We start from the raw sequence: 21,047 nt of genomic DNA on the forward strand, positions 1-21,047 counted from the left end.
CTTCTATTTCTTTATTTTATGTCCTCCTTTTGACTGCTGATTCTTGACTCTCGAGCGCTCGTGACCGTGGCGGCGGAGGCGGTAGTGTTGGTTGTGGTAAATTGAATTCGTTCGCCTCGTGGCGAGATATCACGTAAACGACCAAAAAAAAAACAATAAACTTGTGAGTGAGAGGTCCTTGTGCTCTTTCTGTTTCTCTTACTGGGAGCGACGCGGACACGGATAATTGATGTAAGATATATATCTCGTTGCTTCCTGCTTCAGACTTTTGTCGCCGGTGACAAAAAAAGAACCTACTGCACAGTAGCTTTGGCGAGTTGGCGAGGCGTCGGAAACTGCACCGGCTGTTCTTCGGCAAACCTTGTACATCTAGACGTCGAGACGTCTCAAGGTACACAGGACAATGTGAAAAACACCGCAAAGACAGGGATTTCGGATCGAAGTGTAGAATGAATAATTTCATGCTCAGTGCTGAAGTTTTGAATAAATTCTAGAGTTACTGCTGTAGAATGCCTTCTCACTAATTGAAGCGAAATAAAAAGATATTCCAAAAGAACTACCTAAACCAGGCATTCCCTCATCCACGAAAGACGTTCGGTCACGCCACCGTTGTGCTTGGTGTTGTGCTCGTTGTTGTCGTTTTCGACGTCGTCGAGGTGCTTGATGAACCTGAAGGCGGTGAGGCACCAGCGTAATCCGCTGCCCAAGCAGCACTGTTGAACTCGGCAAAAACTTGGCTGATCTGGCCCGACGGCGTGATTGTGAAGGTGTCGATACCCTTGACAGCATACTGACCAGACCCGATGCCCTGTGCGACCCATCGCCAGGCAATCTTGTTGCAGGAAAAGAAGATATCGAGTGTAGTCAAGGTCGGGATCGGCGGCTGTGCTCCTTGGCCACCAATGAACGCGGCCTTGCTGGGGAATGTGGTGCTACCGAGCTACCAAGCCGTCAGTACGATACTAAAGTCAGAACCTGTGAAAGTGACTTACTGGGTAACCAGCAAGGAAATTGATGGAGTCGCTGGTGTCAGTGAAGTTGTCTGCCAACAATGCGTTTGCCTTTGCAGCAAAGTCTGGAGCTTGCGGAGCAGTCAAGAATGAAGCAAAGGTATTGACAATATTGGTCGCTTGAGCTGAGCTAACACAAGTATACGTTGGCGCCGTGATTCCGAGACAAGAACAGGCACTGCTGTAGCGACTGGCACCACTGCAGGCTGAAGCGTAGGCTGGCACTGTTGGGGTAGGAGCTGGGCTGAAGAAGGCCGAGCAATCTGCCTGTCGGGTCGCAAGAGGTGGCTGACCTGCTGTGCCTGTGACAGCCCTGAGAGATATCAGCCTTGGTCATCACAACATCACCAGCCCATACCTTGCACAGTTGTCTGCAGCACAAACACCGCGCTCGAAGAACGAGCCACCACCAAAGGGATTGGCGACCACAAAGGGCACGCCAGCACCGAGAGCGAAGAGAAGAGACTTCATGATGAGATGGAGATTGGAAAGTGATTCAGCCAAATGTTATGAGTAAGCTGTTGAGCGCTTGCCTTTCGCCAAAGATGTCTGTGCCGAGACGTTGAGTAGAGACGTGACACTGAATGAGATGGAAACTGAAGTCCTTTTAAATTATTTTCCAAGACAACAGATGGAAGGGCAGAGAGAAAAGGGGTTACCACATTCAAGCCCTACCACGGTATACCCATGTAGTTGTCAACAATCTCAGACAAATCGAGACCGGACATAGGGTTTAGAAATGGATTCGAGCAGAAAATAGAAATCCAGAGCACCATTTTTGCGGTCCAATCTCGACATGTGTTACATTGGTCCATACTGCAGGATACCGTAGACTGCGCCGCCAAATTCGGTCCCGAGCGCCATGGCGAGCAGAAGTCGACGGCTCATCTGAATCAGGGACTTAACTGTCATCAAGGCTGGATCTTCGTATTCGATGCAGTTGATATTGCAAGGAGGCCGATAGACCGGCTGTGGCTTGAGACAAGTACGGATATGGCACTCACATTCCAGTGGCATGAGACATGGGTGGATGGAGTGTCCGGCTGAGTTCTCAACTGCATTGCGGATCGGGGCTCCCCTTGCAGGACCTGCATCAAGGGCCTCGTAATACTCTTGGATCTGGAATGCATTGGTCTCAGATGGAGATTGAGCTTGTTATAGGGCCAGTGCTGGTTGTTTGGTTGGAGAAAGGGACTCGAGTTGATTCAGAGTGACATGGAGGAGATGGTACTGGTGTGAGGTCGAAGTGATGAGGTCCTTGGTACCTCGTCCATGATGCATGCTGCCTATACGGCGCAGGCCGCTTCACCAATTGCGCCCTCGAGGCTCCCACTGGCGCCGCTTGCCGGATTTCCCCGCATTGAACCTCCAGAAAAAAAATATTGCAGGCAAAAAGTACTGACTGCGGCGTGACTCAATGAAAAATTCTCCAACAGACACCAACTGACTATTTATCTCCTTTCATAGACTGGTTTGTTTTAGAACTGCTCTGAGAAGAGGAGCAACTTCTTCAATAATTTTGTCATTGCTGTTACCATCGTGCCCAAAATGGCCTTCTCCCTAAGCAAGAGAGTAGCCTGCTCTCAACTCTCCAAGCTTGCTGCTCCCTCACAACGAGCTTCCCTGACTTGGCGACGATATGCCAGTGCTGCTACTGCTGTGCCCACTTCTTCCAGTATTCCCGTTCAAGATGAAACCCAGATTCGTTACGAAGTCTCTGTACCCAACCCGGACCCTGCCTCCGACTCGCCGACGGCGACATTTCTGAACCAGTCGACTCCCTATATGGTCCCTACCTATGTTCGACCCCCGCCCATGATGGTACAAGGAGAAGGGTGTACTTTGTATGATAATGAAAATAGACAATACCTGGATTTCACTGCTGGCATAGCAGTTACTTCTTTGGGCCACAACGATCCTGAAATTACCAGACTGATCGCCCACCAGGCACAACGATTGATCCATGCATCTAACCTCTATCACAACCCCTGGACCCCAACACTCTCCAAAGCCTTGATCGAGGAGACCCAGAAGCAATCGCCTGGTTCGCCTCTGACTCAGGTCTTTATCTCAAATTCGGGCTCGGAGGCCAACGAAGCCGCGCTGAAATTTGCTCGCAAGGTGACCTATGCAAAAGATCCAGAGACAAAGCAGCGAGACATTGTGTCATTTCATGGATCTTTCCATGGCCGCACTTATGGCTCGCTCTCGGCCACTCCGAACAAGAAATACCAGGCTCCGTTTGGTCCCATGTTGTCTGGGTTCCGTTATGGAAAGTTCAATGACGTTGAGGGTGTCCAAGAGTTGATCAACGAGAACACTGCAGGAGTGATTGTCGAACCAATTCAGGGTGAAGGGGGTGTCAATGTAGCAACCCCGGCGTTCCTTCAGGCCCTTCGCAAGCGGTGTGACGAGGTTGGTGCGATTCTCATATTCGACGAGATTCAATGTGGCCTGTCAAGGACCGGAGACCTCTGGGCATACACTGCATCTGGCGTGCACCCCGATATTCTAACAACCGCCAAAGCTTTGGGCAACGGTATCCCTATTGGAGCCACCCTCGTGTCAGGCAAGACCGTCGCTCCGTACATCAAGACGGGCGATCACGGAACAACCTTTGGCGGCAATCCTTTGGCTTGCCGAGTCGCTCATCACGTCTTTGGTCGTCTCGCCAAAGCTCAATTACAGGAAGAGGTTCGAATCAAGTCGACTCTCTTCTTCAGCGCCTTTGAAACTATGAAGGAAAAGTTCCCGGGCGTCTTCTCAGAAGTCAGGGGCAAAGGTCTTATTGTCGGTTACCAGCTGTCCGACTCCGCAAAGGAGAAAGCGACTGAGGTCATAACTGCTGCACGAGAACGGGGTCTTCTAATTATCACCGCAGGAGACGGTGTTCTCAGAATTGTTCCTCCGCTTGTGATTTCGCACGAGGAGATTAACAGAGGGCTTGCTATTCTCGAAGATGCCTTGAACGTCGTTTTTAAGAAGCTAAATTAAGTGACAGAGACTATGGACCAGCAGGAAATGGCTGCTCGCTGAAACGCACTCTGGCTACGCAAGGCTCACTGGCCCAGCCCTAACACATTGGGCTATGTTCTCACTTCGCCTGCTGGCACTGTCATGCCATGGACACCCCGGTAGTCTGGACGACCGGCCTCTTGCCACTTTCCCGCCAAAATGCTGCTTTCCTCGGCCAGTTTAAACACCTCAACTTTGAGCGGGCGGCAGCATTTGATCATTTCCTTCTCGCTATCGCTCCCGAAACCCCACAAGGACAGATCTCCACCTGGACAGGTCGACAGCGCCATCAGGAGGTCCTGCTCTGCAAAGAATTCGATATAATCGCCTGGCTGAGCAGGGCAAGGATTCATAAAGTATCTCCCCTGCGAATCCAGGCCAGTTACCTGGAACAAGTTGATGACGTCGTGAACATCTGATTCGTTGAGGCCGAACGGCAGGACAGCTCTTGTGAGGTTGGAGTGACAATGATAGTCGTACGATGCTTCAGGTCCGGAGAGCAGGGTGTTGATATACGGGTCGCATCTGGTGCCTAGAAGGTCGTGGACTCTACCTCCGGTCTCATCCACTCCATACCAGGAGAGAGAATCAGAGATGATGGTGCACAGGGGACGCATATACGGTAGGCAGGACCAGAGGCGATCATATGTGGTAACGTGTGACGAATGGAGCTGCTTGGTCCGCGAGGCCCAGAACCTCTCGCGAGGGTTGTTCGCATTCCAGATGTTCAAATCGCCTACCAGAATGTCAGAACCTGATCCTATATCAAGACTCCTCTTCCTTACCAACTTGAGGCCCTTCGGGTGTGCTGATTCGGACAATACTCTTTGCTGGGGCCTTCCAAGCACGACCCGAACGGATAGGCAAGACAAACGACTCGACAAGCTCCCGAGGACTTTGTTGAATTGATTGATACAACTCTTGGTTGACTGTCAAGGGCGAACCGGCTGTAGGTAGATATGCTGGTTGAGGAGTGGGCAAGGGCTTCCTCGACTTTAAGCGTTCCTCGTTGGACTGCGAGATAGACATTGTCACTTGCAAAGATCACCAATCTCTGGCCTTTAGAGAGTCGTCTTTTGTTATGTGAGACCTCGAGGTTTGTCCTGCTCCATCCTGGGCTCAGCTCGTTATTTATGGGCTTCTGTACACGGACATGTCCGTCCGCCCTTGGACATCAGTTGGGCATATGTTATCAAAGCTTATTGTCACATAGTATATTCCGAATCCACGCCAGTGTGAGATACAAGTCGAGTAAGGTAAGTCTTCGTTTCTATCTCGAGCATACTCTGTATACTTGTAGCGCAGTGCTGAGCCGACAAGGCCACCACCGCACCAGGCTCAAGCGTTGCATCAGGCCACCCGCTATACCCCATGCTATAGCCCATCCAGGCCTAGTGAAACATGTTGGCCATGTATATATGTAACACTAGGCGAAGTCCCCTCAAACACGCCCCCGACGACCTCGAGCTCTTGTATCTTTCGCATTTGTTGTTGAAATGGCTACTGCTGGCCTCGGCAGACATGGTCCAAAGACTCGCACAGGGTGTGTAACCTGCAAACGGCGACGGGTCAAGTGTTCTCTGGAGAAGCCTTCGTGCTCGCGATGCGCCAAAGCAGGTCGAGTGTGTGAGGGCTATCAGCTCTCAGTGGTCCAAGAAGTTGTCGCGAGTCCTGCCAAAGCAACGACTCCTCCCCATCTCAACAACTCTTCGTCCCTGCTCTCGGCTTTTCGCGCTACCCCGTCAGAATGGCAAGCCTACGGGTTCTACTCCCACCGGATCGCATCTACCTTGGGGGGCGCCTTTGACACGGAGCTGTGGCAGAAGCTGATGCTCCAGGCCGCCGATACCGAGCCGACTGTCCGGAATGGGATCTTTGCCCTGGGAAATCTGTTCAGACACGGCCAAGACGGTGGTGCGCAGCACGCGTCCGACTGTGTTTGTGCTCACTGTCGACAAGCACTACGATACTACAACAAATCCATCGTAGCATTGTCGGATTCGCTGCAGGAGCCAAGCACGCCGCAAGCGGCTCACGTCGCTCTCCTCTCGTGTATCATCTTCATTTGCCTCGAGTTCTACCGCATGAACGACAACACGGGGATTTCTCTGATCTCCAAGGGGTGTAGCATGGTCGCAGAGACTCTGAACAACCAGTCTGCTTCAGGGACAGTGTCTATAGATCCGAGCCTGGTGAAAGCGTTTGATCGACTTTGGCTTCTGGCAAAGATGTTTGGACGTCAGCTGCCTCGACCGTCATCGCAGCAATCACTGATATCTGGGTCTTTCTGGCTGCCGGACTTTGATAGCATAGAAGGAGCAAGAGATTGCCTGCACAAGATTTTGGAGCGTGTTCAGGGCTTAAGAGTGGAGGTCTTTCGGGTGTATTCGAGTCCGTCTCCGATCCATGGTTCTGCGGCAAAAGCTTCATTAGAGAGCGAGCAACGAGCCGCCCAGATTCTTCTCGAGAATTGGCGCAGGAATTGGGAGAAAGTGAGCGCCCAACCGGCAATGAGCGCGACTCAGCACCCGCAAGCGCATCTGATCCTACGCGCCCACTACCTGATCACCAAGGTCGGCGCCTGCGCGAGGCTCGACCCAGCGCGACTCAACCATGAAGACCACCTCGACGACTTTAGAGGAATCGTCCTCGCGGCCGAGGAAGGCCTCACACGATTTCCCCTCAGAGACGAAGCCACGGGCTTTTCCTTTGAAATGTCCTTCCTGGCACCCCTCTACCTGACCGCGCTCAAGTGTCGAGACCCCACGGTGCGCAGGAAAGCTTTGGAGATGATGTTTCTGACAGGCGCCAAGGAAGGCCTGTGGTATCGATCCGAATTGACCTGTATTGCCGCACGCGTCATTGAGCTCGAGGAGGGTCTCGTTGCAGGTTTGGGAGAAAGAGATGGAGGTTTTGCCAGAGATGTGGCGGGAAAGCACTTTTTCGACGTCCACGCTGGACTGAACTATCGCAGGGATGGAAGGACGTTTGTGGACGTGGCGTATCTCGTCTATGATGCGGCCTGTCCCGAACGGTGGCGGAGCTGGCGAGAGACTCTGGCAGTTGGGGAGTGAATGTTGGTAGCATACATGACTTGCACTTTGAGGCTTTATCGTGACCGTTTTGACGGAAGCATCATTCACGTCTGGTCTAGTATCGAGGATAAGGTATAAGGTAGATATAAGCCCCTTTCTATTCAGTCCAATCCACCAAATCCTTCTAGTTGGCACCATACCCATCCATGACACAAGAGTCAGACCCATCGTCCCATCGCATCGACTCCAGCCCACAGCCTTGCCGGCATTTCCCCATCCGGCGCGGTTTCCGATACGCGAGCATCTTCTCGTTCCTACTCGTACTCGTACTCAATCCTTCCTCATCTCCCTCACAGCCTTCCTTCACTTGCGACTTAGGAGTACGTAAGTAGGTAATTAGGTAGGTAGGTCGCTAGGTATGTAGGTAGTGCCGTTGGAGACAAACAAATCAACCTCTCCCTCCACGACTTACGTACCTAGTCCTTGTCCTCGCCTCTTCACTCAGTAAGTCAGGTCAGTCTTTGCGCCACAAAAACAATGTCACCACAAGACAAGGCGAGAGAGATTGGCCTCTGTCTATCATGTGCCCACCGAACGTCTAACGTCTGAACGTGCGATCGGGCGCCGAGTCCGAGCAAGCTACATACTGCTCCATTCAGCTCGCACTGTTCCCCAGACGCGGCCAAGTGCATACTTTCACAGATATTGCAGGACCATTTCTTTTCCCCAGTGGTCCATCCACCCATCCATGCCGGGGTCGGTTGAGGGTATGGCCTCGAGGCTTGTCGTCTGCTGCCTGATCTTCATCTGGATCTAGCGTCGACTCGGCGACGCCCTCTCTATTCATGGTTCCAACGCGAGATGCATACACCGCACAGACGGTTTGTGGGCTTGTGGGTTCACTGATGGCGGAGGAGCAGGCTGCTTGCTATATACTACTGTATATAAGGACGATATGCCCTCGCTCGCCTTGATGAGACGGTCTTCACCACATACAACATTCTCTTCTTGACACCAATCTTTTAACTTTTATCAACGAACAATTCCAGCACCAGTTTCCACTTTCCCTATCTCGCTTTTATTTACTTTTCTTGGTGATGGCCATCCTATGGCATCATAAGCTCGCTCTCATCATTTCCCTCCACACCACCCTCCTTCTCGCCCAACTCCAATGCCCACCCTTGGGCCCCATCCTACCCGCGCCAACGAGCCTGATGCACAACAACAATTCTACACTCTCCCAAGTCCTCGTGGCCATCACCACGCAACTCCAAGCTTACAGCTCGCAACTCAACGCCACGGCATTGTCGGTGGGCGTGCGGTCCATCCACGAACCTGCCCCAGTGTTGAGCTTCCACCACACGCCCACGACGTTCAACACGAGCGGCACGCACAAGGTCGACGGCGACACCGTGTACGCAATTGGCAGCGCGACCAAGCTCTTCACTGCGCTATCGATCCTCCAGCTCCAGGGGAAAATCAACCTCGCGGACCCGATCACGAAATATGTGCCCCGGCTCGCGCAGATGGATGGGAGCCACGATGACCCGTTGACGAGGGTCGATTGGGACACTGTTACGGTGGATGCGCTCGCGAGCCATTTGGGTGGTATTGGTGCAGATCGTGCGTGCTTTTCCCCTATCTCACATACATCCATTCCCCAGAGATCCAGAATCCAAGAAGACTTTGGTCTTGTTCGATTGGGGGAGAAAACGAAAAGGCCGTGAAGGAGTGGGGGGGACCTGGATGGATTTGTTATGGACTGACCCGTGGATTTCAATCGCAGTCACAAACAGCGTTATCCCATACACGCCCGGCATCACGGATGAGACTGGCCTCCCTCCACTGACTCCCTCCCAAAACTCGCTTTCATGCAGCGGCGCGCCCGGCACTTCAGGGTGTAGCTGGAACGGTATGCTTTTCTTCTTCCATTGTGTTTGCACACCCTAAGGGGTGAGACTGTTGACGTTGACTTACTTGGTGTGACTGACCCATCTCTGTCAAACGACTCAGATTTCTTCAACAACTTTGCTCGCCGGCCGCCCGTATACGCCCCCTCGACTACCCCCGTGTACTCGAACATCGGGTATGCGCTGCTCGGGCGCGTCATCGAGAACGTCACCGGAAAGACATACGCCGCGTACCTGGAAGACGCGGTCTTTGGGCCCGCGGACCTGCGTCGCACGTCCCTCGGGGCTCCCGCCAACACGTCCCTGGGATTCATCCCCGCCGAGACGAATTGGTGGGGGACACCGCTGGGGTATGAGAATAGGTGAGTACAGTCGTCCTCTTTCACAAGACACAGGCTCCTAAATCTTCCCCTGAGAGTGAGAGGGTTGGGTTGAGTGGCAAAAAATAAAAAAGGTGATCATATAATAACGATTGGATCTGTACAGCTCCGGCGGGATATACTCGACCAACAACGACCTCCTGTCCTTTGGCGCGGCGATCCTCTCCTCAAAGCTCCTCGCCTCACCAGCAAAGACGCGCGCATGGCTGAAACCCAAGACCTTCACCTCGTCGCCGGGCGTGTCGGTCGGGGCACCGTGGGAGATTGCGCGCGGCGAGAACCTCACGGCTGACGGCCGCCTGATCGACCTGTACACCAAGACCGGCAACCTGGGCGACTACACGGCCATACTGGCGCTGGTGCCGGACTACGACCTCGTCGTGGCCATCAATCTCGCAGGTCCGGACAGCTCGATCGCGGCGATCCAGGTGATTTTCTCGACGCTGGTGCAGGCGCTGGTGCCAGGTGTGGCCGAGGTCGGGCGCAGCGACGCCGAGCTCAAATACGCAGGGACATACACGTCGTCATCCTCGTCTTCTGCCGGTTCCAACGCCAACACCACGAGCACCATCACCCTCTCCGTCGACGACTACGGCCTCGTCGTCTCAGACTTTGTTGCGCGCGGTATCGACGTCCGCAGCCCCGATACCGGCTACGCCGCCCTCGCCGGCTCATCTGATAACACCACCACGACGATCCGACTATACCCGACAAACCTCGCGGCGGGGAACCAAACGGCCTGGCGCGCCGTGTACCAGACCAGCAGCGCGGCGGAGCTGGCGGCGTTTGACGCTGAGCTCTTCTTCCCCCGCGGTAGCTGCCAATCGTGGACAGCCGTCGATTTGCAGACCTACGGCTTCGAGGCGCTCGATTACTTCGTCCTGACGGCTGACGCAGACGGCGTGGTTGTTCGCGTGGAGCCCAGGGCGTGGCGGCTCGTGATGGATAGGACGGCCACGTCGGGACGATGATATGCTGAGGTTTTCGTAGAGGGGGGATTGGTGTCGGGATTGACACTTGAATTTCAACTGTGTTGGATAGCATTGCGTCGGACTCATGGGAGGGTTTGGCTGTTCGTCATATACCGGCATGGGAAGAAAAGGGCACCACGCTGGAGTTGACTGGTTAATCAGATTACTTACATTTCTTGTACACCGACCCTCGATAAGAGAAGTAGGATTGCCATCTCCGAAGAAACGGGACGCGCCTCGTCCGCCTCTGGATGGGAAGTAATTCAATCCCATTCTTGGAGAGTGTCCATCTCACATATTTTTGCCTCATCTTACCGCGTACTCTGAGTATCTTCAGGGTCTCCTCCGCGGCAAAGCAATCAAAGTCGAAAACTTCAAGGTGCAGACGTACTTTACACCTCGTCAGTTATGCCATGTTGCTCCCAACCCGCAGGCCCACCGGCGTCTTCGGCGCCTCCCGACACGATCTCGTCCTCAAGCGGCATCCTCGTTCGAGGTGCGTGCTTACCAAATATCCCAGTAAGTTGTCCCTGATAATCCCAGGACTTTAACTTGGAGCGGCGTTGGCGAGAAGAAAGTCGCACGTGGTCTAGCGTGGCCGGAGTGAAAGTCCAACCTAAGCCAGTCTGGATCCGCGGCCGGTAATGGGGTCGGAATCGCTCGTCCCATTCATCGTTGGGTCTCCCAGGATCAACACCATCCCCGAGTCGGGGTTGAACTGCGGTGTCGGCTTTGCGCAGCCACTCTTTCCACGCAGCGTTCATTGGTGCTATCGAGGTTGCTTCATTCAACCATTGAGACGTACCGGTCAAAACAATGGCGATCCACAGCGCGCTGATGAGGTCTCGCGCTTCCTCATCGCCCTTGAAACCGGCCTTGGCTCCTCCATGCGCTCTACCTTGCCCACCTTGCCCTCTCTCCATGGCCCAGCCCTTTTGAAATCGGCGCCACTCCTTTCTGACTCTCCCTTCCAATTCTTCCACCCTTGAGATTGCAATTGGGGCGTCGAATCCCTGATTCTGGGGATATTGTACCGGCATGATTTCGACATCGTATGCATGTTGCCAGTGGTATCTGAAAGGGTTTAAGGCAGACACAGCCCAGTAGAGGACATTCAGCAAGATATATGAAGCAGCAAAGGTCACCTGGAGAATATTGGATGCATTTGCCAGACACACAACTCCTGTCATGAGCATGACTGTCGACAACAGGGCGAGGGTACGATATAGAGTGTCTGTTTTGAGGCGGGTCATTCGTTTGCCAGCTTCAATAGCGACAGCAGCTTACCGCTGATTGCATATTGTGCGTACTCGAGCTGGAAATACAAGAGCGCAATTTGTTCGGACGTTGGACGAATCACTCGGATTGAGCCCTGATACCAGTCAGTAATTTCGACGACAATCCTTTCTAACCCGCATTACTCTCTGATGAGAACAGCTAGACGCAACAGACTTCGTCAAGCTTGTCGGAATCATAGAATCATAGCGCATCTTCTGCATCAAAGGTGACATAAAAGAGCACCAAACTCACATTAGGATAGTAGATAACGACATCTGAGCGAGGTATAACCTCCTCCCGCCCAACTTCCACTCTTGGTTGTTGGAATACCAGATTATAGTGAGTGCCAAATCCCACGAACGAGCTCACCATCGACAGCATGATGGTCGCCAGCAAGGAGAAACCATCGTGGTAGTAGATAGAGAGCCCGATTAAGGCCAGAGTCATGGCACTTCCGGCGACTGAAATCCAGAACAAGGCTCCATACTTCTTGGGGCCGAATGGACTATGGGTCGATGTTCCTGCAGGCCTTCTTTTCTCAGTCACCTGGACAAGCTCAACCTGGTAATCTTCCAGCGGCTCTGGATGAAGTAATTGTGCGAAGAAATTAAGTTCCCTTCTCATCATGCCACTGTATGCTCCAGCGACGATACCCGGAGCTGTAGGCAGTCGGTATTTTCGTTCGTGTTCAAGCAGGGCGTGGGGAGCTGGCATAAGCCTAGGTAGCGTAGACCACCAAGAAAGACTTGTCGCCTGAGCATTTCGAGTTATCGAGCCTTCTCCAAGCACAGCAATGATACCGACAATGTCAAGCTGCAAATCCTTGAAACTGGCAATCCAGCGCATCTTTTATGGCTGATATTGGGTCAGGCTTAGAGCGAGGCAGTCACACGTCTGGATAGGGGTGCTGAAACGTGTATCTTGCAACTTCACGGTTTCCCTTCGTGCGGCTGAAAAACAGTGTCGGAAAGAATCGAGCGCTGGGCTGTCTTGGCCCTGATGGTTGGAGGGATAGAGCAAGCGATATATACCCATACCTGTACGGGGTAGGCAGGCTGAGAACGAAGCACCCCCGGGAGATATGACTTCGTATTGGTGTCTTAGGTCGAGAACTTCGACCGCATGCGCCCAATGCCGCCATTGAGCCCCCAATCAGGACATGACTTTGTTGATGCGATTGTCGACTCGGCTCAAGGGCTGCAAAGGCTCAGCTGAGCTCTCGTTTTATTACCTTGCTCCTGAGCATCTCCATATTCATGAAATTGCGATCTTGAGGCCCATATAAGGTTCTCTACTTTTTTATCGTGAGCAGGTGACTACATCGTTACTCGGCACTTGGGTAAGGTAATCAGTTCCATCGAACGGGCAGCTTCCGCGGACGAAGGGCCGAAGCGTAGTTCCCGTTTTGCGTGGGCCGTTGGGGGCCATTGTAGGTTTCGCCTTGTTTGAGGCGGGTGGGTGGCCTTGTCTGCCAACAAGGGAAGTTTGTTAGGGATCGTAGGCTGTGACAGACATTCGACTCCGCCTGGGAATTCAGGCCAATGATGGCGGGAAGCTGAGAAAGGCAAGCAGATGCTTTAACCGGTCGATTTTGTTTCACAATAGCCTCATCTAGCCCATCAACGGCGCCGCCACCCCTGTGGATTTGGGACTCGTGCAAGGTAGTTTTTCAGGAGAGGGACGTGGGGGATTTTATCTCCGTCATCAGGACTGCTGGGAGGATTGCTTGGTTGTGAGGGAGATACGGGATCGCAGTTGGATTGAAGGGTTGTTGATGAGGATATATGTAATCCTCGAGACCGGCATCGATCTTCAGAACCTCGTACAGCCGTTAGACTTGCTCGTGTTGTGGGATTCGACGTACCCTGTCCATCGAAATTCTTTCCCCCCCCTCCCCTCATTTCTCAGTCAAAGCTTGCGGCTCTTACAAATGGCTTTGTCCAGTTCGTCCTTGTACCCCTCCCACTCTGCATCAGCGAAGGACCCGGCGTCGGCTGCAAGCGACAGCCCGCGGTGCCCAACGCTCTCCCTATCGATTTCCCCATCTCAATCACCTTCTAGGTCCCCACTACTGCAACCTGGAAACAAATGCACCCAGATGTCGACACCTGAGCCCGCAGAGGGTTCTCAGAATACCTCGATCTTGAATTTGACCAAAAAGTTCAGACATCTTGGACGTCTTCCCTCCAGCTGGATCAAAGCAACAGTGCGCTCACTTCCCTGCAATCCCCCCAAAATTGCGCCTCACTGACATTGTCCGCAGGATGATCGAACACCCCCAGAACAATCCTACCTGTGCGACACTTGCCTCCGTCTAGATTTGAACATCGAGTCATTCTACGTCCAAGACGATAACCGCGAATTTGAAAGAACTCATAAGCCTCGATATTTGGGCAGGCTGTCCCAGATCCGCCATAAAACTCATTGCCCTCATTGTCGCCTGGTGCTTGAGATAGCCGATCGTCCTTCCGATCAACGCAACCCGAGTTTACACGCCGACGATGATCCGCTGTGCTACGCACGGTGGGTGGTGGATGGACAGGAAGATCTAGGGCCTGACCCTCATCGCCCGGGGGAACATATCTTCAGGCCTAAGACACGACGGCTACTGATATATAGTGACCCTCAAGCATTTAAAGATGGATACATAGTCCTCCTTGCGGACGACGCCCCCAGCCGAGAATTCTTTGGGCGCAGAATCGTCTCGCCTGATCTGCTCGATCCTCAACAACTTCGTCAGTGGCTGCACGACTGCGAAACCCACCATGGCCTGGAATGTGAAGAGTCACTGGTACATCCCGATCTCTTGGGCCAGCCGAAAGATGTCTTTCGTGCGATCGATGTGGACAAGATGTGTATTGTTGAGGCTCCCCAGTCATCCCGCTATGTCGCACTGAGTTATCTCTGGGGTAAGAACTTCGCCCAGCTGTTTACGACCTCTAAGAACCTCCCTAAATTGTCACAACCGGGTGCACTCGAGAAGGAAAAGCTTCCTCGGACGATCAAAGACGCCATTAAGCTCACCAAAATGCTACAAGAGAAGTATCTGTGGACGGACAGTCTGGCACTGCTGCACGATGACGGATTTCAATATCACGACGACTGGGTGTATGCCAGGGCCGCTCTGACCGTGGTTGCGGGTTCGGGTAAAGACGCGAATGCTGGTCTCCCAGGAGTGAGGAAAGAATCTCGAACATTCCATCAGGAGATAGAAGAGGTCAAACCTGGCATGCGGCTAATGGTGTGTCATCTTGCTGAAGGTAAGTCTGAATTCAGCGACCCTGGTATCAAATACTCATTTTCTCGCAGATTACATTTCGACCTCTCAATGGGATTCTCGTGCCTGGACTTTCCAGGAGAGAATGCTTTCGAGGCGGTGTCTGTTGTTCGTCAATGGGCGGATATACTACCAATGTCGGCGGACCACGTTCTGCGAAGATATGGAGATGCCACGGTCTAATGGCTGGTCCTTGGACTCGATCGACATGCCAACCAGAATATTCCGGGAGAAACCCTTTGTTCAGTTCACATCGGCGGTGGAGCTATATACCCGGCGAGAGTTGACGAATCCCAACGACATCCTGAATGCCTTCGAAGGGGTGCAACTGGTGTTGGAAAAACGAATAGGAGATAGAATATTCTATGGGGCATTGGAGACAATGTTGGACCCGTCGTTGCTGTGGGAGTCGACGAAAAGGCTGTTTCGACGGCCGGGCTTCCCAAGTTGGTCGTGGTCAGGTTGGGTGGGAGAAATACAATGGAAATACACCGAAGTGGCTCGCTCGTGGATTGAATGGCATGCGGACCAGGCAATCGGCATCCATACATTCCCCAAACAAGCCTACGAACGGATACAGCCCCCTATACCCCGTCCCCAATACCTTGGTCCGATGTCACACCACAACCTGAGCACCATGCTTCCTCTATTACACTTTCGAACTGTCACAGTGCAGTTCAAACTTACCTCGCCGGCACTTATTCACAAATCAGTAATTTCACCCTTGCGAAAGAGGCTTACGGGGCCCAGCGCTTTGTCGACCGTGCGACCTGCTCCTGCAGACCCTGGACTGATCAGGGCAGGGATTGCGGATCGGAACGGATTATGGTGTGGCACTATTGACCTTGATGTGGCTTGGATGCCACGTGTTGGAACACCCCTAGATTTCTTGGTTATGTCTAGGGTAAGTCATTTCACCGACGATGAATTAGCTATCTGGGAAGGCACATTACCGGATGATGTGGAGGACCTGTTGGCACGACGAAACTATGGCGTTTATGTGGTTATGCTGGTTTCCCGGAAAGACGGTATATATTACCGTGAAGGGCTGGGACGGATATTGACAGAGGCCTTGGACAGGGCTCTCGAACCGGGGCCAAAATGGCAGGATATAGTACTTGGTTGAGATATGCAGCATGAAGGACACGTCTTACACCTTTCGACGTGATCCTGGAGTTATTGGCAGGCACTTTTTGATCCAATCCGAGGCTTTGATATAGCCACGGACAGCACGGGAGAAGCAACCAATGGAAATTGTCGAGGCTCGCAGGGCTGCTCGTACTCGTATTCCGCTTCCAACCATGACGTTCCTCGGGACGTACCTAGGTAGTAATTGCAACCCTTCAACAGGTATCCTGGCATGAGGACACGATGCTGCGCCTTGTCAAGCTTTCACGATTGATTTAACGTCAAAAACCTTCTCCATCTGCTCATCCAACAACGTCGTCCTCATCATTGTCCTGTGGACCAACCTTTATGCCCTCAGTCTACCGCCACTACCACCAGCTCATGAGCAGTACCGCAGATGCGAAATATGCCAAATACTGGGACGACAATGTGACCGCGTCCGACCAGCTCTAACGAGCATCGAATAGTAAACTCTTGGATCAACTCCCAATCAACCACATCCGCAACCTCTCATCGCATCTCCGGAGATCATGTCAGGTCTCCCTGAGACAACATACAACAACAACAGCTATGGAGGCCGAATCACCGAAATCGACTGCGTCTATCCCATCTCTGGCACCTATGGTCTCCTCCCTCGCCTCCTCTACTATGTAACCTTGGTTTTCGCCATTTTCGGGCGCAGGACCGAATGGCTCATCGTCGGTGCCCTCGTCAGCGCGCTCACATATGCGGGCACCTCGGCGGTCCATCTCATGACCCTCGTGACGAGTAAAACCGGGGTGTACGACTTGGACATCATGGCCGCGTGGGCGGTTTTATCCACCGGAGCCCTCGCCTATATTGGGATAATCCACTGGAGTTCGTCGCTGAGAGCGACCCGCGCGCGCATCGTCATGATCTGCTGGGGCTGCTTGGTCGGCGTCAGTTTGATCTTTGGGAGAGCGGAACTCTTTGACACGCCAATCAGTCCGCCCGAGCCGGCCTGTTACACACCACAGGGGACGCTGTTGGAGTATCCCATACAAAAGGCGATGAATCCGGCATTTGGAAACTGCACCTACAAGTGCTTCAACGTCACGAAGCCCATGAGACAGACGTCCGAGATCATGGCCATCCCCCATGGGGTTCTGGATAATTCACAGTACAGGACACTCACATATGTGTTGGTCGGACCGATCCAGTTTGCAGCCTACGCGGCGCTGAGTACGGACGTGGTGGAACATACCCCATCGATGATGTGCACGAAATTGGTTATGAGCTATCTTATTCAACCCGGCCAGCGAGATCAATTTAGCAAATCGGTGTACAAGGCAAGCATGGAGAAGTGGTATGGTGGTTACTTCGCACTGTTCGGCTACGTGCGTCGGTCACGGTGGTCCTGGAGGAAGCTTGGCTTGTCGTCATTCGTCATTCCGTGGTTGATGTTGGGGTTGGCCATCGATATCTTGTGTCTGCCTCTCATGGTGTGTAACATTGTGTTGAATGAAATCACATTGCTGCACGGAGGACTGCCGGCGAATGAGGCGAACATGGCCATCGGGCAGTGGGGGGCCATTGTGAATTCGGTGCTCGTGTTGATAGCGGCCTGTATCAACAAGGGACTGGAGATATGGGAGAGAAGGAGAAAGACGAAAGAGCTGGACAGCGTCGTCGAGAGCGTGGTGAATGTGGTTCCCGAAGATCTTGAGAGCGGTATGGCGGAGAGCGTACAAGAGGTTGGAGTGGTCAAGCCCAAGCTTGCCCACATTCAGACTCTGGAAGATATGGAGGACTTGATGAAGCGGCCAAAGTGACAAGGGCATATGTTCTTCCAGGACAGATTACAGACTTCCCGTCCGCAGTCTGAGAAGCTGGGTTGGAAGACTGCGACGTTGGACCTGGATGAGTTGAGGATGTCTCGACCATCTCGAAGCGGAGGGCGCACGAGGAACCAGCGGCCACGAAGCCAGACTTTATGAGTCACAAGAGAGATTGAATGATAGGGAGGTGCAATCTATACATTAGTGGCCATAGTGTCGGTCTGCAAGGGACAGAGATGCTTGTGGGGATGAAGCGGATGATGGTCGAGTGCATTAGCCGCCATCAGCCTTGTTCTCTGTCGTTACACACGCATATAGTACAACAAGAGTTGCTTCACACGCGGTGCATCCAGCTAACTTTCCTGCGAGTGTCTCTCAAGTTGTGTTTCTCCTCATCAGATAGACAATAACAGCGTCCTATTGACCAATACAAATCCATATCGTGACGAGGCACGCGATGTTTTCCAACGAGGCTGACGAGGGGAGCGCGGGCCGACCTCGGCGGGGCTGGGGTCATTTCTAGACTCGTCAAGCTTATGCAGGGACGCCAACCACCCACCAACCCCAGCACCAAAGCTCCTCTTTGACTTTGTCGACTGCGGCAAAATTTCTTTGGTCCGCAACCGGGGTTGCGGCCGCCCATTGCAATTGAGGACTTGTCTGCACCACCACAATTTGAGAGAGAGAGAGAGGCTGATTTCCTGATATTGCCGAACCTCCTACACATCGCTGCAATCTTGACTCGCCCTTGAGATAAAAGATACCCACTGTCATATCGGGCCTGGTCAACTATCACCCCAAACACATATCGTCCGAGTGAGTCAACGATAGACCCGTGCGTTGAAGTCTATAAATTCTCCTCGCTCCTCTTCCTTTCTCTCTTCCTGAGAGCCACTCCCTTTCAACCTTGACATCTCGTCACATCCATCATGCAGGCCATCAAAGAGACATTCGCCCGATGCAAAGAGGAGGGCAGAACAGCCCTCGTGGGCTACTTTACCGCGGGTTATCCCACCGCCGAAGAGACCCCAGATATCATGCTCGGGCTACAAGCCGGTGGCGTTGGTGAGGAATAACCACCCCTCCAATCGGTCAGAGTGCTGTATTGACATCTCCCTCTAGATATCATCGAACTCGGCCTTCCCTTCACAGACCCCATTGCCGACGGGCCCACGATCCAAAAATCAAACACTGTCGCCCTCAAAAACGGCATCACCGTCACCTCAACCCTCCAATTCGTCCGCGACGCCAGGAAAAAAGGCCTGAAAGTCCCTGTTCTCTTCATGGGCTACTACAATCCACTGTTGCGCTACGGAGAAGACCGCATGTTGAAAGACTGCAAGGAGGCCGGTGTCAATGGATTTATCATGGTCGATTTGCCCCCGGAGGAGGCAGTAAGATTTCGCAACAATTGCACCAAGGCCGGGCTGAGTTATGTACCGCTGATTGCCCCCGCGACGTCAGAGAAGAGAATGAAGCTGCTATGTCAGATTGCCGACTCCTTCATCTACGTCGTCTCCAGAATGGGGGTCACGGGCGCAACCGGCACGTTGAACACCAAACTTCCTGAGCTGCTGGAGAGGGTACATCAGTATTCTGGTGGTATACCTGCCGCGGTTGGATTTGGTGTGAGCACCAGGGAGCACTTCCTGAGCGTTTCGCAAATTGCTGAGGGAGTGGTGATTGGTAGTCAAATCGTGACAGTTTTGGGCAACGCGAAGCAAGGTGAACGGGCAAAAGCCGTACAAGAATATTGCTCCCAAGTCACTGGGAGGAAGCTCGGCGATTTCAACACAACGGATGGTCTAACGAGGGAAGTGGGTATTGTCGAGACAATGAAGTCTGCAAAGGAACCCAATGCCGCGGCGAACGGTCTCAACGGCCATCAAGTGCAAGTAGACAAGGTTATCACCGACGCTGATGTCCCATCGGAACCAGGTCTTGCTGACCAGCTCGATGCCCTCAACTCGGCCACAAATGGCACAGCCCCGAACCCTGACGCCATTCCTGCCCGGTTCGGCCAGTTCGGTGGACAATATGTTCCCGAATCATTAATGGACTGCTTAGCGGAACTCGAAGAGGGCTTCCAAAAAGCCAAAAACGACCCCGAATTCTGGAAGGAGTACAAATCATATTACCCTTACATGGGTCGGCCTTCATCGCTGCATCTGGCCGATCGGCTGACTGAACGAGTCGGCGGTGCGCAGATATACCTGAAACGAGAGGACCTGAATCACACTGGAAGTCACAAGATCAACAACGCCTTGGGGCAGATTCTTCTTGCAAGACGATTGGGCAAGACACGCATCATCGCCGAGACCGGTGCAGGCCAGCACGGTGTAGCAACGGCAACCGTCTGCGCCAAATTTGGCATGGCCTGTGTTGTGTACATGGGCGCTGAGGACGTCCGGCGTCAAGCTCTCAATGTCTTCCGCATGAAACTTCTTGGGGCCAAAGTTGTGGCGGTGGAAGCAGGATCTCGTACTCTTCGAGACGCAGTCAACGAGGCATTGCGTGCTTGGGTCGTCGATCTCGACACCACCCACTACATCATCGGCTCAGCTATCGGCCCTCATCCCTTCCCGACGATCGTTCGCACTTTCCAGAGCGTGATCGGTCAGGAGACCAAGGAACAAATGAAGGAACTCACTGGCAGACTTCCGGACGCCGTGATTGCTTGTGTCGGTGGAGGAAGTAATGCTGTTGGCATGTTCTTCCCCTTCAGCTCCGATCCTTCGGTGAAGTTGATTGGTGTTGAGGCAGCTGGTGAGGGTGTTGACACAGGCAGACACTCTGCCACACTCTCAGGTGGGTCGATAGGCGTTCTCCACGGTGTGAGGACGTACGTGTTGCAGAACGAACATGGACAGATCAGTGACACGCACTCCATTTCGGCGGGCCTCGATTACCCCGGTGTGGGACCAGAGTTGTCAAATTGGAAAGACATCTCTCGAGCCCGCTTCATCAGTGCGACCGACTCAGAGGCATTGATAGGGTTTCGCACGCTCAGCGAGACGGAAGGAATCATTCCTGCGCTGGAATCGAGCCATGCCATCTTTGGGGCCATGCAGGTTGCTAAGCAGATGAACAAGGATCAGACACTAGTGATTTGCCTGAGCGGGCGTGGTGACAAAGATGTTCAGAGTGTGGCGGACGAACTACCTAGACTAGGACCGGGCATTGGGTGGGATCTGAGGTTCTAGACCGAGAGAGATGTAGACATGAAGATTTAGTCGGAAAGGAA

General features: G+C 53.1%; 9 protein-coding genes across 9 annotated transcripts; 6 read left to right on the top strand and 3 right to left on the bottom strand.

Annotated features, from left to right (window-relative positions):
- Positions 1–598: 598 nt before the first annotated feature.
- Positions 599–1,481, bottom strand: Z517_07960 (uncharacterized protein; the record flags this gene model as incomplete). The annotated part of the gene is made up of 3 exons (XM_013426481.1): positions 599–940; positions 993–1,323; positions 1,369–1,481. The coding sequence occupies 3 exons, from the start codon at positions 1,479–1,481 to the stop codon at positions 599–601; spliced, it is 786 nt and encodes a 261-aa protein (XP_013281935.1).
- Positions 1,482–2,558: 1,077 nt separating this feature from the next.
- Positions 2,559–4,004, top strand: Z517_07961 (uncharacterized protein; the record flags this gene model as incomplete). The annotated part of the gene is made up of 1 exon (XM_013426482.1): positions 2,559–4,004. One exon carries the CDS (start codon positions 2,559–2,561, stop codon positions 4,002–4,004), a length of 1,446 nt encoding a protein of 481 aa, XP_013281936.1.
- Positions 4,005–4,096: 92 nt separating this feature from the next.
- Z517_07962 (uncharacterized protein) lies at positions 4,097–5,054 on the bottom strand (the record flags this gene model as incomplete). Its single annotated transcript, XM_013426483.1, has 2 exons — positions 4,097–4,761; positions 4,811–5,054. The coding sequence occupies 2 exons, from the start codon at positions 5,052–5,054 to the stop codon at positions 4,097–4,099; spliced, it is 909 nt and encodes a 302-aa protein (XP_013281937.1).
- Positions 5,055–5,521: 467 nt separating this feature from the next.
- On the top strand, positions 5,522–7,099 carry Z517_07963 (uncharacterized protein; the record flags this gene model as incomplete). The annotated part of the gene is made up of 1 exon (XM_013426484.1): positions 5,522–7,099. One exon carries the CDS (start codon positions 5,522–5,524, stop codon positions 7,097–7,099), a length of 1,578 nt encoding a protein of 525 aa, XP_013281938.1.
- Positions 7,100–8,157: 1,058 nt separating this feature from the next.
- Positions 8,158–10,321, top strand: Z517_07964 (uncharacterized protein; the record flags this gene model as incomplete). Its single annotated transcript, XM_013426485.1, has 4 exons — positions 8,158–8,683; positions 8,847–8,972; positions 9,074–9,332; positions 9,457–10,321. 4 exons carry the CDS (start codon positions 8,158–8,160, stop codon positions 10,319–10,321), a joined length of 1,776 nt encoding a protein of 591 aa, XP_013281939.1.
- Positions 10,322–10,713: 392 nt separating this feature from the next.
- Z517_07965 (uncharacterized protein) lies at positions 10,714–12,445 on the bottom strand (the record flags this gene model as incomplete). The annotated part of the gene is made up of 3 exons (XM_013426486.1): positions 10,714–11,555; positions 11,609–11,693; positions 11,852–12,445. The coding sequence occupies 3 exons, from the start codon at positions 12,443–12,445 to the stop codon at positions 10,714–10,716; spliced, it is 1,521 nt and encodes a 506-aa protein (XP_013281940.1).
- A 1,252-nt stretch (positions 12,446–13,697) lies between these two features.
- Positions 13,698–16,002, top strand: Z517_07966 (uncharacterized protein; the record flags this gene model as incomplete). Its single annotated transcript, XM_013426487.1, has 3 exons — positions 13,698–13,805; positions 13,863–14,859; positions 14,909–16,002. The coding sequence occupies 3 exons, from the start codon at positions 13,698–13,700 to the stop codon at positions 16,000–16,002; spliced, it is 2,199 nt and encodes a 732-aa protein (XP_013281941.1).
- A 532-nt stretch (positions 16,003–16,534) lies between these two features.
- On the top strand, positions 16,535–17,797 carry Z517_07967 (uncharacterized protein; the record flags this gene model as incomplete). The annotated part of the gene is made up of 1 exon (XM_013426488.1): positions 16,535–17,797. One exon carries the CDS (start codon positions 16,535–16,537, stop codon positions 17,795–17,797), a length of 1,263 nt encoding a protein of 420 aa, XP_013281942.1.
- A 935-nt stretch (positions 17,798–18,732) lies between these two features.
- Z517_07968 (tryptophan synthase) lies at positions 18,733–21,006 on the top strand (the record flags this gene model as incomplete). Its single annotated transcript, XM_013426489.1, has 2 exons — positions 18,733–18,868; positions 18,926–21,006. 2 exons carry the CDS (start codon positions 18,733–18,735, stop codon positions 21,004–21,006), a joined length of 2,217 nt encoding a protein of 738 aa, XP_013281943.1.
- Between the last annotated feature and the right edge of the window lie 41 nt (positions 21,007–21,047).

Source organism: Fonsecaea pedrosoi, assembly GCF_000835455.1.
Source record: "Fonsecaea pedrosoi CBS 271.37 unplaced genomic scaffold supercont1.5, whole genome shotgun sequence".
Lineage (NCBI taxonomy): Eukaryota > Fungi > Ascomycota > Eurotiomycetes > Chaetothyriales > Herpotrichiellaceae > Fonsecaea > Fonsecaea pedrosoi.